This window comes from Ptychodera flava, chromosome 8 (assembly GCF_041260155.1).
Source record: "Ptychodera flava strain L36383 chromosome 8, AS_Pfla_20210202, whole genome shotgun sequence".
NCBI lineage: Eukaryota > Metazoa > Hemichordata > Enteropneusta > Ptychoderidae > Ptychodera > Ptychodera flava.
In genome coordinates, this window is record NC_091935.1 from 7,975,144 (window position 1) to 7,992,754 (window position 17,611).

The following is a 17,611-nucleotide window of genomic DNA, read 5'->3' on the forward strand; positions in this document are numbered from 1 at the left end:
AAACACTTTCGTGTGCAATAATACTTGTTTTATTGTAATTTAAATGGGGCGGGTTCGAAGCTGTGCTGGATATCGTGGGAACGAGGCTACCCTTGAGTATTCATTGTTAGCTTTGACCCTCGAGCGTTCCCCCACCCTCCCATATGAACAATCCCTTCCCTGGCCCACGTGGCAATCACTTGAAGATCCTTAGCATACGCTCACTTCATGGATCGAAATATTTTAACAGTTTTGGATCAGCATGGACGATATCTTTGTCGACTTGATTGTTGGAATCATAAAGTTGCTAATGCTATTCGTAATCGTGACAGAATAAATAGGAAAACAATTCGAGGCTTATGAATATTGGAGAATAAAAGTAGAAAAGTTTATGATCTCATTATGACAATCTCCTCTCTAATGATCAGAAGGAGATTCATAAATTCTAGAGTGTTTTGGAGGAATATTGCTTCTACTTCAGGACAGTTCTTATTTACAAAAACTATGTAAATGATCCATCTTCAAAAGCAAATTCCTTTAACGATTACTTCAAGTCAGTTGTCAGTAATCTCTTACAGACTAACACATTGGAGGCATTTAATTCCATCGATAGTTTGATAAGCCCAGCGAACTCGTCGAAATGTATAAACTCCAGTTTCGTACTTGGAGTATCTCGCCTTCGACAACAAACTTTGTCACGTGGCAGTTGTTATCTGACGGCATAAATAACTCCACTAATCCCGATGTTATTCCAGCAAAGTTTCTAAGGTTTATATCAGCAAATGTCATTGCACCTTCTAAATGCGGCTGACTCGCAGCGTGTTTGCAAGGTTATATCTGATTGGTCGATTGTCACTATTCACAGCAACTTAGGGAGTTTATTTGTGTTGTTTTAATTATATTGGTAAGATTCAGCCAACCAATAGGATAACAGCTTCGAAATCCCTCTAAATGATGTCCTGAACTGTTGTATTGTAAGAGCGCATTTTCTTTCGCAAGGAAATTGGCCAGAGTTACACCAATTTATAAGAAAGGACTAAAAGACATCACTAGTTCATAAAGACCGATTAGTATTCTCCCTATTCTATCTGTCGCTTGTTCTTCGGGTACCTGCGACATCTTCCTATTACAGAACTTCAAATCTCCCTATGACAACTACCTGCGTTCCGACTGTTTGGAATAATGTGTAATAGGTGGTTCGTATGGCTGGCAAGGAATTGACGTCACATAATCAGATTTCACAAAGATCCTCTCCTGCCTCTCGAATTTCGACAGCACTGCGCGCTGTAGTCATCGACGGCCATTTCGTTTTCAGATATTAATGCTCGTACGATTACTCTGGTACTCACTATAGTGAGCAGTGATACTGACATCGCGCCTCGAATATGTTGCATGTGTTGTTCAGTCAATAATTTAAATTCTTATTCAATTTAACAATTTTAATGTTTCTCTAATGTTTATTTATTTACTTATTAATTTGTTTATGTATTGGTTTATTGGGGTTTTTTATTTGTTTGTTTGTTTGTCCTGACTTCCCTGTGGTTGACAATCAACATTCATCAGTGCATCTCCAAAGCGCAATCCCCTAGTCTGCCCTCAAAGTCCTCTTGCTGCGATAATGCAATCGGGCGTTAGGGGGCCTACTGGCCAATTGTAATACTTCCGCTGGAAATTCCTATGACTCATCAAGTCATACAGATGATGTATGTCTGCCCAAGCTTTCACCAGAGTATCGAGAGTAAGCCACAGCATAGACCTTAAAAAGAGGGACTTTCATCTGCGGTCCTTTCTTTTATGTCATGTGGGTGACGTTAATTTGAAAATGGATTATTATTATCACTTTGGCCGGCTCTGATACGACATCCGTCTTGCTTTCTGCGCACGCGTGTTAGAGACTAGGACCAAGGCCAACGAGTCAATATGCTAGTTATGGCGACATCCTCACAAAACCGAGCGAAGTTTTCTCTTATTTTGAAGATAATTCTGATTATGATTGGACCGATCTAAAAAGCTACTGCGAGTACAAGCTAGAAAAAAAAAATTAAATCGTAAACTCCCACGCGTTGGTTACAAAACCGAAAAACGTAAGGTGGCTAGGTAGCTCTAGCAACAGCGATGTAAACAATGACCGATTAATTTCACGACGCCTAAAATTTGTTCTGGTTTATACAACGGTGACGATTAATTTATTCAAGAAAAGATAGTTCAGTACAAGAGACAAACCGTAAAGAAAGTAAAACGGTAAATGTCACGCTTTGATAAAGGACAAAAAAACATGAGCGGGTTACAATAATTAGACGGCGAAAAGACTTAGTATAGGAAGTGAGTACAGTCAACAATGGCGATTGGGGTCAACCGACGCGAACATAATTATTTTGGGGTCTATAGCCACAGGTGAACTGCACTTGAACACATTTCCATTTAGGGGTAGACCATTTGATATCCGGGGGTCTGGAAGATTTTCGAAAAAAAATTCCCAGCAAATGTCAACAAAATAATCAGCCAGAGAAGGCTTTGCAAAACAAGGTGAGAGAGTGGAAAAATGTACAATGGATATTAGGTAAAAATAGTGCTATTAACAATTTGCTCTTACAAAACAAGCTATATATTCTGTTTATATAAATGTACTTTGCTTGAAGTGGTAGATAAAAACTGCATGTGTGTACAAGAGATTTGATTTTGGTATTTCACCGAAAATGTTTATTCACCATACATTGCAGTCTATAAAAAAACTACGAATTATTTTACAATACTAAACTAGCTAATTCTGTATTTTTGTAAGTGTTTGACAATTGATACAAATGTACTTGATTAGAATATATAAATTTCAACTAAAATATTAATTCGCTTCTGATAGTAGTCTATTGGTAAACTATTACACATTTTCTCTTTTGCTATATCCGTGCATATTTATATGTTAATGTTGTTAAATATTGACTTGTAATTGCATTATTTACAAGATTTGCCCAAAGTCTATAGGCTTATTAATGTCTTAATGTCACAAACGCTGCTTCGCTGATAGTGATATGATCGTCAAACCCAGTAAGCGAGTGCTTGTTCCCATACAGGATACAAAAAGAAAGCTTGCAAGCGTCAAGCGACTATGATGGGCTAGTCTATATCTTTGCGTTCGCCCATAGCCTCCTTAATCAGTGTAACGACATCTTGTCTGCCCAAGTTCGGCCCCAACAGGACTTCGATGAATTGCTTGACGGTTACGCCACTGTGGCAGGACCATTGCTGTAGGAGGGCATCGCACGGGTTGTCCACGTTCCGAAGTATCTGTACTTCGTGTTGAGTATGCTGCAGCTCGCCTAGTAAGTGAGTGAGTAAGTAAGTGAATACATATAGAAAGTGGGTAAGTAATTGCATGTGTCAGTGACGAAAAATGTATAAAATAAATTAATATTTCATTCATGTTTTCCTGTACAGAGGTCCACACACAGATTAAGAAGCAATAGTTCCGGTGAGGGGCTTAAAATATATGCATTAGTACTTACCGGCTAGATCCCTCCAGTCACCTTGTAAGGGCTGTACTATATTCATGCTATTACATATTTGCTTGTAGAGTGATGGAGGTAACTCCGAAATCCGCGTATGCATGGAAATGCGGCAAGGCGTTTGATGAATATTTTCGTCCTAATAGAAGACGGTAGAAAGTAAGAACAAAGAACAAAGGCATCTCACGCTGAATAAAAAAATAATTATGCAGCATGGTTACGGACTTTAAGCTTTAAATTGAACAAAGTAAACATCAGTACAATAACAAATCACATCGTTACGACTGAAGAACAAAGAATAACAGGGGAATAATTATCTTAGATGCCTAGAGTAGATAACGCAGAAATGCATGATTTACACTTTATCTTAATTTCTAGGTTACCGTAACAAAAAGCCTCTATTATATATTATCTTTATGCATACAAGATGCAAAAACCTTAAGTAACTACGACCTCTAGGGAAACCATGCAGGAAAAGATTTTATCTTACGGTAATCGGTTTGTCATTTGTCCTCTAAATACCAAGGAATGGAGCTTGTTCCTAACAATCCGTCCATCCCATCCCCAACATTTATCCTGGCGCAATAAAGTGGAGTTAAATTACGTACAACGCCATTCGTACCACTGCGACGGAGCAGTGAATTTAACGTCTGAGTTGACACTAATGTTAACAGTCTTTCGAAAGATAAAAATCACTGGTTTGTATTTACTTTCAAACCGAATTCTGTAAGAGACACTACGATATGCTTTTTCAAATTCAGATGCTATTTATAATTGGCCACTTAACGTTGCAAACTCGCACAAAGACAGACTAAGTGAAAAAGTCAAATTTCAACATAGGTAAAAGTAAACACGGCAATTCTCATGAACAACTATCAACTCTTTTAGGCCTAATATACTTATATTGCGGCATTAAATGTGAATCATAAAATCGATACTGCCACACCATATATCATAATAACATATCAAATTCATTTGCGTGATTACGATGAATCATATCATCATCGTAAATACGTAATGCCGGCAAACACTTATCAATTCCTTACCCATTGCCCTTATTTTGCAGATTTAAACGTTGTTGTAACAAAAAAAGGTATTTTTTCTTTGTGTGTATGTGTGTGAGCAAGAGAGAGGGAGAGAGGGGGAGAGGGGAGAGAGAGAGAGGTAAAGAGAGAAGCTATTCCAGTGGCACCTAACTAGCGAAGAATAATTGACTGTATCTCTTATAGCAAATTATATTTCATCTCCTTCGATAAAGTGCACAATTTTACCTTTGATTTTTCGCAGAACCCATCAAAAGCGAATCGTCGACCTTCACATTGCAATGCCATGAGTTCGTTTGGTAATGGTAGCGCATTTTCTTCAGAAGCCAGTTTTACGATATGCCGAGGGCCTGGTTGTAAAAGGCAATTGTGATCCTCGTTCGGGCATAACACACCGCAGATATATTTCATATATTTGAAGTCTCTTTGTCTTATTGCCTCAAGCTGAAACAGAAACCACTTCAGAAACTTCCACGTCTTGGTACAGGATGTCCGTTGGACGGTGACCTTGACCAGCGGCTGCTGCGGGGAATCGTTCACAAGTTCAAGTTTGTAATTTAAATCTTTATCGAAGAGGAACTTGCCGACATTGTAGTAGACATTCCGAGTTGTCACGTGTGAGGGAGTAACACCAACCCTGAAACAGCGGGCAAGCAGACGGGAAAATACACCTTCGGGTAAAAAGCCACAGAAATCAATATAGTAAACATCTTTGTCACCCTTCAATAGCCACCAGTCCATATCTTTTTCGGTAGCCATATAAAGAGGCAATAAACCCGGTACCAGATACAATTGGTTATCGACTGGAGACTCATGTGGAATAAGGCACATCAAATCATAAGCTTGTAACAAGGACACTGCCATTTCTTTGGACACCTTCATTGGTTCTACAATGTGACTAACTAAACGACTATCAGCAATTCCATTTTTCTCCATCATTCTCCAAAACGGCGCCACCCTGTGGTATCTCTTATGAAAAGGAGGGATATTAATCAGATTCTTCACAATATCAACAAGAACTTGAGGATCAAATATGATGAAATTATTGAGAATTTCTTCTTCTGCATGGAAGATTATTTCTCCGGCTTTGTGAAAGAAGCCAAGCATTAACTCAAATTCTAATGAATCACAGATTTTGCAATTTTCCTTGGCAAACTCATGAACTTCTCTGTATCCACAGATGGCATATTCCAGGCCAAATTTACTTGCGGTCTTCCGCTTACTTTTGATTAACTCGTAGAAATGGAGGTACTTCAGAGGAAATTCTGCTTTCATGTACTCTGCCTCTTGGCTCTTTTCTGAGATGCAATTTCTAAGCTTTCGTGCATCTATGTCTAAAGGTTTTGAATTCTCTATGGGGAAAACCGGGGTGCCATCATCGTTCATGACCAGTCGGTCACAGAAATAGTCGTAAAGGTTTTCATGGAAGTACGACGAAAGTTCATATCGCACAGAGGCGCTTACACTGTCCCTGTGTGTGCCTACAAGGAAAATGACAGCATCTTCATGTTTTGCGTGGGTACGAATTGAGTTCAGCCAAAACAAAAGTCGTTGGAATTGTTCCTTTCTGTTTTTGGCTGCTCTTTCAAAATTGAAAACCAACAAATACACCGCATGACTGGCGATGAAAATTTGATGGGTGGCGTGATAGAGCTGGTCTCCCGCAAAATCCCATAGACTTAATCTTGTTGCTAAGCGACTTGATCCAGCTGACTGTTCCTTCATGGCATCCCTAACATTTATGATCGGGAATCTCTGAGTTCTTACTTTCCAAAAAACATACAACTCGATCACTGGGTGGGTCAATACTGAGGCGGTGAAAATAAGGATCAAAACCGTTTTCAAAGTTGGAGAATGGAGTTTCCAGCCCATACCATAGCCGAGTAAAAGACCTACCATTACGCCAACAAACTTTTTCAGGAAATAACCGGAACCGAATTTCTTATCCAAGTCTCTTCCTAGAAACTCTCCTGTCAATTTACCACTCCACAGCAACATGCCAAGGATAAAAGGTAAAACAATTGGCATATTGGTTGCACTTACAGAAAGGAACACACTGACTAGAAAGAAAAATGAAATGACACCTATAATTCTTCGGGGTAAGATCCACAAATGGTTACTTGTTATGACATCAAAGTATCGGTATATGCATATGCCAGCAAGATCCCCTACTATGGAAATGGCCGCTTCCAAAGTACTCATTAAGTCCGCGCTTAAGTTTGACAGTTGTAGTTGATCTAGGGATGTCAGCTGACCTGGGGAAGCGAGTAGACAGAGGCCGAATGCTATTCCTGCTCGACATCCATACCCAAAAAAGATGCCCAGAATGAAACCAAAAAAGGTGAATGCAAAACAAAAGGCAAGGTAGTTGGCCAATGGCCAGTGAAAGCAGAGATTATCGAGATTATTCAGAATGGCATTAGGTGTGACACTGCATCTGAAATGAATATCAACGGCCATCATGATAGCTAGACTTGTTCCATAGCGATAAGCAGAGAGGAAATCTCCGTTGCACATCACTACAGCGATAAACATTGTCCATTCAAGGAAAACAAAGCCGAATGGAAGAGTGGCCCCATACAGAACTGCGCTCAGTATGAGTGGAATTACAAAAGATATACTCATATATTGATTGTCGCTCAGTGTCTGGTTGACCCACTCTCTGAATGTCAAAGAACGTTTACTAGTTTTGACTTTTGGTGTTTTTGGCGGAGACGGTGGCTCCCGTGTTTGCTTTGGTGAAGACTCAATTGCAGTCTTTGCTGTGTACCACGAAGCTCCGATTTCGAAATCGTTTCCATGTTGACTTTTGCTTTCTTTCCATGAATAGTCCACTTCTTTTGCCGTGCACATTCTGGTATCGATTCCCTCTGTACTGGGTTCGTCTATCTGGAACTGCTCACCCATCAGGAGCCTGCGCAGACTAGTTTTCCCGACGCGGGCGTCACCAAGGAACATGACCTTGCTCCTGTTGAAAGGAAGTTTACCAACATCTTCTGCGGCTTCGTAGATATTTTTCACTTCATCGTCACCAGATAGTACACCTAAGTTGAAGCTTCGTTTGTAGCTGGAGAACCCAGCTAACCATCGCTGGAACTTACTGCCCATATTTATTTTCCTCTTGACCGAGACAATGTTTCTGGGAAAATTGTTGCAATCTGTTAACAAATGAGAACACAAGCAAAATGAATATTATGCTGGTTTATTTAGAAGACTCGACTCCTTATTTTGGTAATGTTTGTGTTAAGTTGCAAACTTAAATTGTGGTATGTGCTCTAGCTTTCTGTGAGACTGCTAATTTTATGTGTCGTATTTGTTCAGGCACAACAGAAAGATAATGAGCGTATTGTACAGACAGATTGTCAGATTTACTGAACTTTAGCATGTGATATCTGACGCAAACAACAGATAGTCTGCTACAAGAGATGCTGTCTCAATTGGACAATTACGCCTACAGCAGTTACATTTGAGATTAAAGCTGGTCTCCTTCTGTTACTAAGAATAAAGTTTCAAATGAATGACCGACTGTCTACCTGCTGTAAATTGTCAATGAAACGGCTTCATTTTATGAGGACTTTCTGTTGTTTCCGATAAGCCCATCATGGGCTCCACGCACACAGAACGTGTCTGACGGAGATGTACCTTATTGACAAGGACGAGTGAAACTAGTTTCGGTTACCCAGACTGCAATTCGGGTTCTTATCCGACCGCCCCTACAGTCTTGGGAAATTCCCACATGGCCAGTATACGCGCGTACCCGGAGTATGTACATGTGAGAGCCAACCTGTCATAGGGTGCCATTGCAACGTTCTCGTCTAACTGATTATAATAAATCGTGAAAATCACGTTGTGTGGTGTGCATAATTACCAAGTTTTGTGTTTGAATAGAACGTGACTCTTATTCTCTTGATTGCATAGTTAGGGACTGGACAGAAATTACAGGGGATAGGGCTGGTGTTTTGTGGGTATGGTTCGCCGTTTTTCGCGCAACAATTTTTAAGGGTCATAAAAATTCACCATGTCTTTCGGGAGGGTCATCTTTGTTTTGCGCAACTATTACAACTGTGAGAAGGCAAGATATGGCCGATATAGTGCTTCACCCAGAAATATCAAATCATGATACATTGGAATCTATTGGGTAAACTATAAACAATTTTCCCCTACATACATTGTAACAAGCTATGTCTGTAAATTTGATGTAAATGTGCTTGCTCAAAGTGGGAGGTAAAACGTACATGAGTGTTCACGAAATTTGATTTTTGGATTCCATAAAATATGTTCATTCACTATACATGGGGATCTATGAGGAAACCATAAAAAAAAAAATTACAATTCAAAATTAGCTAAATCTGTGTATTCATAGACGTTTGATCATTCATTTCAATGTACTTGATTAGACTCGGGTGATTACAATTCAATGTATGTGCAAGAAATTTGATTTTAAAATTTCACTGAAATGTTGATTCATTGTACATGGGAGTCTATATGGAAACTATGAATATGTTTTTTCCAATAGAAAACTAGCTAAATCTGCGCATTTATAAATATTTCACAATTAATATAAATGTATGTGCTGAGAATAGGATCTTTGAAAGAGCAATTTGAACAACAAATGTGATATTGGAATTTCACACAAAAATATTAATTTAGTTCTCATGGTAGTCTAGGGGTAACGACCGTACGGGGTATTTTCCCACTACAATACTTCCTATACACGTGAATCTATACGTTTATGTTGTCAAATATTGACTTTTAGGCTGTAATACGTTTCTTGAAAAACAGCAATAGTGCTTTCTGTACAATTACAAGCAAGCTAAATGTATAAATGAAGGTCACATTAAAGCCCCACTAGCTGTATCTTTTAGAATTATTTTAAGATTTACTTTCATGCTTAAATAAGTTTGTGAGATTGTACTTATTTAGTTGTGGGTAGATATTTATTATTAAATGTTTGCCCGAACATTAAATTGCAGCCCCATGCGGATAAGGAAAAACCGTGGATACTGTGCATATCTGCACTGAAATCTTCACATAAACTGGCAGGCACAGAGTAGTCTAGTGTAATGCATAGCGGTAAATGTTTTCAACTATGGCATTGTATTTTCTGTTGCCTTTGTAATATTACCAATTTTTGAATATGGCGGGAAATAAAAACGACCGTTAAATTTGAGAAATGGTTTCCTAATGCAGTAAAAGCCCATATTCCTTCAGAGGGTACAATTGAGAGTAAACCCAGAGAGAATAGGAAGATTTTGAGGTCAACAAATTTCAAGAGTTACAGCTAGTGGGGCTTTAAAGCTTTTGTCCCTTTTGAGTTTGAAAAGCAAATAGTAGTTTATGAAATTAGTTATTGTGATTTGTGGTCTTTTTTCATTGAAGCAAGTGCGAGTAGTCTAGTGCTTACATGAGTGCTTTACATGAGCAACACAAACATCAGCACTTTCACCGAATGAGTAGTGAAAACAACCTCACATCTGAAAGTTTCTTTCTTTCTTGGTACAAGAAACTCAGCTGCTTCCTCGCGCATTAAATTATGTACATACTCCAACCACATACCTGAGTAATTATAAGCGAAAACAAAATATTCATGTCAACATTATATTCATATAATCTACAATTAGTTAAACCAACGAGATTGCAGACAAAAGCAGAAATAGGCAAAAATATATCACAAATCTGAGAAACTACCAAAAACTCAGGGAAAGTCTGGTCCGTCAATAAAGACAAATTGATTCTGTCATCATGAGGATTTTTCATCAAGGTCATGGAAAACAACCGACGTATATAAATCAAGCAATCGGTGAAAGAGTAAAAGAGATAAAAGATTTTATTCTTAAAAAACAACTTGCAGCTCTAAAAATGTCAGAACTGCATTATCTATCACAATAAGTCGTAAAGTAAACCCGTTCATTTATCGATTGATTCGGCTCTTAATTATTGTTGGTACGTATTCATTCCTTAAAGTTGTCAAATTACGATAAGTATTGTGTATAGCATATAGATTACTACACTTACGAGAAAATTGTAGAAGCACAACTTTATGTACGGTAAGAGTATTGGTGAAAGTCCCCAATCACCCAGGTGGCATGTATCTCACTCAGTGCTCCAAATACACAAGCAGTAATAAATTCATTCATGATTTCCCATATTGGCTATGAATAGCATACAGACTACAACACTGATAATAAAATTGTAGCGCCACAACTTTATGTGGGTTAAGAATAATTGTGAAAGGTCTCATAGCACCCACGGGGCATGTATCTCACTCAGCATGCTCCCATTTCAAATGGTTGAATAAAATTCAGATTTGAAACCCTAAACCAGTTGGTGATGGCATGCAAAGATTAAAACAGATCAGAAAACAGAGGAGTCGCAACCTTACAAGGATAAGAGAAATGTTACAGGAAAATTCTCCCAGCACCCAGCTGACATGTTTCAGACTCAGCATGCCCTAAATGCAGATGATTTTACATTAGGTCTCCAATTCGATTGCTCCCACCCTTTCGAATATAAAGAATTTAACCAATGAAAATTGAAGAAGATTAGAAACCAGATATGAACTGAATATGCTCGCGTGTTTTACAACAGGTTCATTAATAGTAGTGCGCTTCACAGAACAATGAGATATATGTTATCACTATATGTAGCAGGTTTTTCTTCAACTTCGCACAGTACTCTCAGAGTTTAATCACTAATTACAAAACTTTATTTAATATGCTAATGAGCTGTTCATTAACTTGACACTGCTCAATGCTTAATGGCACAATTAGATATCCATCAGATCAACATTTGTAATACTTTTTATTTAATTTAATGCTTTAATTTTAGAATAATGTCACTAATTACAAAGTTCATTAAATATGCAAATAAACCCTAAATTGACTAGACACTGTTCCATGATTCATAGCACAATTAAATATTTATCAATCAATTTCTGTAGCACGTTTCACAAAATTTTGGTGCCGAAATTTCAGAGTTATATACCTAATTACAAAGTTTATTAAATATGCAAATGAACCCTTAATTAACTTTACACTACTTAATGCTTTACAATACAGTAAGATATCTGTCGTATCAGTATGTGCAGCAGTTTTCATCACATTTGATGCAGTTATTTCGGAGTTATATGACTAATTATAAGACTTCATGAAATATGCAAATGAGCTAATTGTTAACTCGACACTGCTCAATGCTTCTCAGTACAATTGGATATTTATCAGATCAACATCTGTATCAAGTTTCATCAAATTTAACGCTGTAATTTTGGAGTAATATCACTAATTACAAAGTTCATTAAATATGCAAATGAACCCTTAATTAACTTCACACAACTAAATACTCTACACCACAATCAGCTATATGTCGGATAAGTATCTGCGGCAGATTTCATCACATTTGGTGCAGTTATTTTGGAGTTATATCACTAATTACAAAACTTCATAAAATATGCAAATGACCTATTTGTTAACTTGACACTGCCAAATGCTTCTCAGTACAATTAGATATTTATCAAAACAATATCTGTACCCAATTTCAAAGACTTTGGTGCCGTAATTTCAGAATTATATACCTAATAACAAAGTTCATTAAATACGCAAATGAACCCTTAATTAATTTCACACCACTAAATGCTTTACACTACAGTTAGATATCAGTCGGATCAGTATCTGCAGCAGATTTCATCACATTTGGTGAAGTTATATCGGAGTTATATGACTAATTACAAACCTTCATAAAATATGCAAATGAGCTATTTATTAACTTGACACTGCCAAATGCTTCTAAGCATAATTAGATATATATCAGATCAATATTTGTTGCAAGTATCATCAAGTTTGGTGCAGGAATTTCAGAGTTATCTCACTAATAACAAAAGTTCATTAAATATGCAAATGAGAAGAGAATTGACATGACACTCACAGTATCATCATAATGTTCTGAGATTGTCATCTGTGAAAAGTTTCATGAAATTTGGTGCAGTATTTCTTGATATATGTCGACACTGTCATTGCCGTCTCCATAGGGAAACCATTGTACGGAAAAAAACGATATTGCATAACTTCATTAATATGCAAGCCACACTAACCAAAATCTAATCAGTTCTTGCAAGTAGCATATGGTACTTGTGTACCAAATCTGACTTGAATCCGTTCAGGCGTTTTTTAGTTATCGTGTAAACAGACAGACAGACAGACAGACACACACACACACACACTAACACACACACACACACACACACGGACAGACAGACAGACATCGCTATGACATTACCCCACGTGTTTACACACGTGAGCTAAAAATGATGCCATGTCTTCAACATCAAAATGGCATGTTACTGACTTAGGCATGATACAGGTTGATGCCAAACTTCTGAATTAGCGCTGACACTGTTTGATTATAGCAATACAATTAACACGTGGAAATTGAAAAGACACATTCTTCAATAGGTAAGTGAAATGGTGCTACTTCTCTGGGACTCACACATCGCAATTTTAGACAGGTCTAACATGGTGTTGAATTAACTACTTTGTTAGCTGCTTTAAGAAAACACGTGCACAAACTGCTATTACCTTTTATAATTATTTAAAAATGCTAACACAAGAGCAAACTGACAATAGAGACAAATATATTTAGGTGCCTACCTCCATAAATTACTGCAGATGGAATTCTACCTATATCAGCCCAGGTTGATGTAGACACTGGTTTGTTCCGACATTAAAATCGATTTGAAAATGCGCAGGAAATCATATCCTTCTACAGTCAAGAATCGAAATGATTATCACACATTTACTCACTTTCTTCACTTACGAAACAGCATAAAAAGCCTTATTCTTATGCTTATATCGGAAGAGACAACCCACGCCATATGAGCAACACTGTATTAGGTAGTGCGCATATGCCAAGTTTGGTCCATGATCTTTGATACACGGCCAAATGTTGACTTGTCATGGCTAACACCCACACGACACATTTGGCAACTTGGTGGCACTTCTCCCTGACGCGCGTACTTCCCCTATCAAAACCTCCGGGCAAGATGCATGGCGCGTGGCGCGAAACGGTCAAGAGTGAGGTATCCTGGGGGCATCCGATCTACGATGTAGTTAATTACGTTTTGAGACAAGGTCAGGAAAATATAGCTTTAAGGTTACGTAGAAGTGGCTTTTGAAGTCTCTCCTTAGTGATGAGTGTTAAGTATGACTTTTATGTTCTGTACCAGTTAATGGAAAAGTACGATTCAACCCTCCACTTAGTGTCTCGAATTCTTTAGGCTTACCAATAGGGCCAGGAGTTCAGTTTTTATTGCATTTGGACCGGCAAAAACGCAAATTAATCACCAAACTTTCAGTTGACGTCGGATGACCTTTGACCTAATGCCATTTATTTCAGCTGGTACAGCCTGTAAATCCCTTTCGTTTTTTTAGCATGAAGCAACTAAGAATTCGCTCATACAAATCACATGAGTATCTTGGTACTATTTATAATCTCCATGTCTATCTCATTAATAATGTACGCTGTGCTGTCTCTCAGGTTTATCCTGTTACACACATATATATGTACATTAAGTACACAACGGCGAATGTTCTTGACTTCATTTTGGGGTTACTTTTTGTATAATATTGATCTTCTATGATACTTTCAATGAGCAGCATTTATTTGTTTTAGTCCCGGTTCAGTCCCACTATATCTTCAAGTCCTCTTCCAGTGTGCCCTTATTCTTTTCACGATCACCTCTTCAAATCAACCACACCCTCCCAATGCGTTTGTGAACGCAGCCTAACGGATCCACTAATATGGCGGACTTGCCATACAATCACCGCACTACGCCTTTCACTTTCTCTGTGCCTCCATTCGGGATTTCAACATTTGCTGTAATTATTTTTCTCTATCCTTCAATTTAAAAACAAGCCGATTATCCGCGGCTATTTGCTACCCAACATGAAGGCCGAGGCTTACAGATCTCTGTACTTGTCGCAGAAACATGAGTTGGCTTTAGCTATCAATTACAGTAAAGGTTCTCACAGCCCCTCGTTGGCAGGACACTGTGATGTGACTGGTGTAGCCCGGCTTAGTAAAAGCGATCTTGCGTCGCAAGCAAGAGCCTGTTAACAGTCATTCGCTTTTAAAACTCATTTGCTCAGTTATCGTGCATAAGCCAGTAAGGATTGTGCGAGAGTCTAGTTAGATTTATGTGTCGAAACAGAAACTGTTTTTGTGGGTATTGCAGGAAACTAGTGTCAGAGATGGATACGTCTATAGAGTGTCTCTGTTCATATAGGTAGTGAATTGAATTGTCAAAACAAAAGCAAGCCGTATAAAAATGATTATTAACCATACCTAATTCACGTTGTGTCATGCCTGGTACACACACCCGTAAGGCATGATGCAAATTTCTTACTACAAGCTCAATACCCCGTGTGCAGTATTCTTTAGAAGGCGGAAATCGACTCGGAGTAAGGGAAATCCGCGAAAATCTCGCTGAAAACAAGAATTTTCGGAAAAACTGCAGATATTCAAATGGAATTTCTGCAGTGGGAGAGGTACATACCTACCTTGTAGCTTGATTTGGCATGTACACTGTTTTGTTAAGGTACAACACCGGGTGATAGCTTTAACCTGAGGTGACCCCTATGAAACCATCCGATGTGCTTGTTTGTTTAGGGATGGACCAGTAAGTCTTAAGAGGAGTGGTCGAGAAAGGACAGTAGAGCACAAATCGCCAAAAGCACATTTAGCAGTCATGCTGACCCGAGGGTCGGCCAGAACACTGTCTGTAAGCTTAGTCCCTATCCCCTGGCGGTCTTGGAGACTTTGGGTTCAAGACATCTTCTGTGAGGCTACATCCAACAGTTCCATTACCGAACCTTAGCTAGAGACTGATACAAATGTATATATTTGTTCTCGTCAAAGGTATACTGTCACCTGTTCAAATTTTGCCACAGTTACCATGGAAAGGGATAGAAAATCTAACCAATCACAGATTTTAAGCTGGTGGCCGCTTTTAAAAAACAGCTTCCTCACATGGGCATCTTGGATACCAAGGAACGCCCTTTGACCATATATGGGCATATTTAGATTACAGGTGACTGTATACTTTTAAGGGTTGCATTGAAGGATATTTCCATAACGCTATTTTAAATATTTAATATTTATAATTCAAATATGAAAACACTTTCCATCACCATAACTTATTCAAATGATGTGATTTTCAAACCTGCGATTGCTTCATTCCGTGAAGATTAGTCCCAGTATTTTCAGACGGCGTGTGCCGCCAAAGTTGGAAATGACACTGAATGTGATAGATTTTAATCAGATTAAATATGAATTGACACACCGACTTTGAGAAAGTCCAGGGAGTTCACCTAATTGTCCATGTCGTTTGTACGAAATGTATCAGTTGGCATTATATTTCCAAACTCGGATGAAGGAGCGTGACTGTAGTAGTAGCCGGTGATGGGATTGGGGACAAAGGGGAGAATTTTCGGATCCATGTCAGGCCTTGGTTAATGTTAGGTCTAGATCTGCTGTCTGATCCGTCAAGCCATTCATCGTGGAATTCCGTGTTAGAGTTTTCACGTCCCTCTCCACTGGCATTTCGGTTTTTTTGGGTTTTGCGTTGTTGTTGTTGTTGTTGTTGTTGTTGTTGTTTTTGGGGGGGTTCTTGAAAAAAGTGACGCATATACGTGCAGCACATACCCGCACACCTTTCTTTGGGAGTACACTGAGTGTTTCTCCGCCATTGATTGTCATCTATTGGGGTTTTGGGGCACAAAAGAAAACAGAGGATTGGTGTCAGTGGTGGCATAGGGCTGCATGGTAAATGTAGCAGCAATCTACTACATCCCCTCTGCTCGTGGCGTCTTTCGGCAAAAAAGGTGATACCGAGGGGTACACATCAAGCAATAGCCCTCAACGGCTAATAGAGCGAAAAATGGTGGCGTATATGTTGTTTCGTGATTCACAATAATGTGACACTGCACGTGATATATTTTAATCAGTCTAATATGGATTGACATACAGACTTTGTGAGTATTCCAGCTTGTTTATTTTAGCACAATGATACATATAAACAGTACAACTATATCCAGAGTGTTCTGTAGGAAAATTTTTGACACCCCCAGCAACATTTTGCTTCACCTGGGAAACAATCACCAAACACTGAATTTAATTAAAGAAAAAATTCATAGCTCCTCCCCTGAAAATAAATTTATGTTTGTTTCTCAATTATTCATAATCAACATTTTGTTAAACCCAGATATATTTTCCGTCTCTTTGTTATTAAATTATAGTTTCTTGTTCTGATCCGTCCTATCAACACAGCCTTTGACTGTATAACCTGCAATGTTATTGTTTCCACGTGACTTATAGTCTTGAATAGAAGTCATTTATGACATCGCTTATTGTACACAAAGAGCGATGGATAGGCGAGGCTTTATATTTCAACATATATCAACATGGGAAATGAGAAAATGTACTTTCTTTTCAAGATCGCAAATGAGGATAAATTTTATTGATTGCTATACTGTAATAACTATTTACACCAAAAAGAACTAGACTGGTTCACAGACTCACTAACTCTATGGTCTCTTAAACACCGAAAAATATTCCGTAATTATTAAATTATTCTGTGTAATTTGCTTCTTTACAAGGCTTGCCCCAAGTTTGTTGGCTTAATTTGTTACATGTAATGTCTGACGGAAAAAGTTCAATGAACACACTAGTAAAACTCGGCTTCGCCGATAGTAATATGATTACCAAACCTATAGCAACAAGCGCGTACGCTAGTATAGGATACAAAAAGAAACCTTGCAAACGCCAAGACACTAGTGGGCAAGTCTAGCTCCTTGCGTCGCCCATAGCTTCCTTAATCAGTGTGACGACATCTTGTCTGCCCAAATTCGGCCTTAACAGGACTTCGATGAATTGCTTGACGGTTACACCACTGTGGCAGGACCATTGCTGTAGGAGGGCATCGCACGGGTTGTCCACGTTCTGAAGTATCTGTACTTCGTGTTGAGTATGCTGTAGCTCGCCTAGTAAGTGAGTAAGAAAGCACATAGAAAGTCGGTAAGTAATTGCATATGTCGATGA

The 17,611-nt window shown here is 38.5% G+C and overlaps 1 protein-coding gene across 2 annotated transcripts; it reads right to left on the bottom strand.

Moving 5' to 3' along the window:
• Window positions 1-2,132: 2,132 nt before the first annotated feature.
• On the bottom strand, window positions 2,133-15,185 carry LOC139138370 (uncharacterized). 2 transcript variants are annotated; one of them, XM_070706714.1, is made up of 4 exons: window positions 15,069-15,185; window positions 4,751-7,680; window positions 3,480-3,618; window positions 2,133-3,293 (listed from the first exon to the last, which is right to left on the bottom strand). In XM_070706714.1, the coding sequence occupies exons 2-4, from the start codon at window positions 7,628-7,630 to the stop codon at window positions 3,091-3,093; spliced, it is 3,222 nt and encodes a 1,073-aa protein (XP_070562815.1). In that variant the 5' UTR covers window positions 7,631-7,680; window positions 15,069-15,185; the 3' UTR covers window positions 2,133-3,090. The 2 variants fall into 2 exon arrangements, with proteins under 2 accessions (XP_070562815.1, XP_070562814.1); XM_070706713.1 differs by having other exon boundaries at window positions 15,073-15,183.
• Window positions 15,186-17,611: the final 2,426 nt, after the last annotated feature.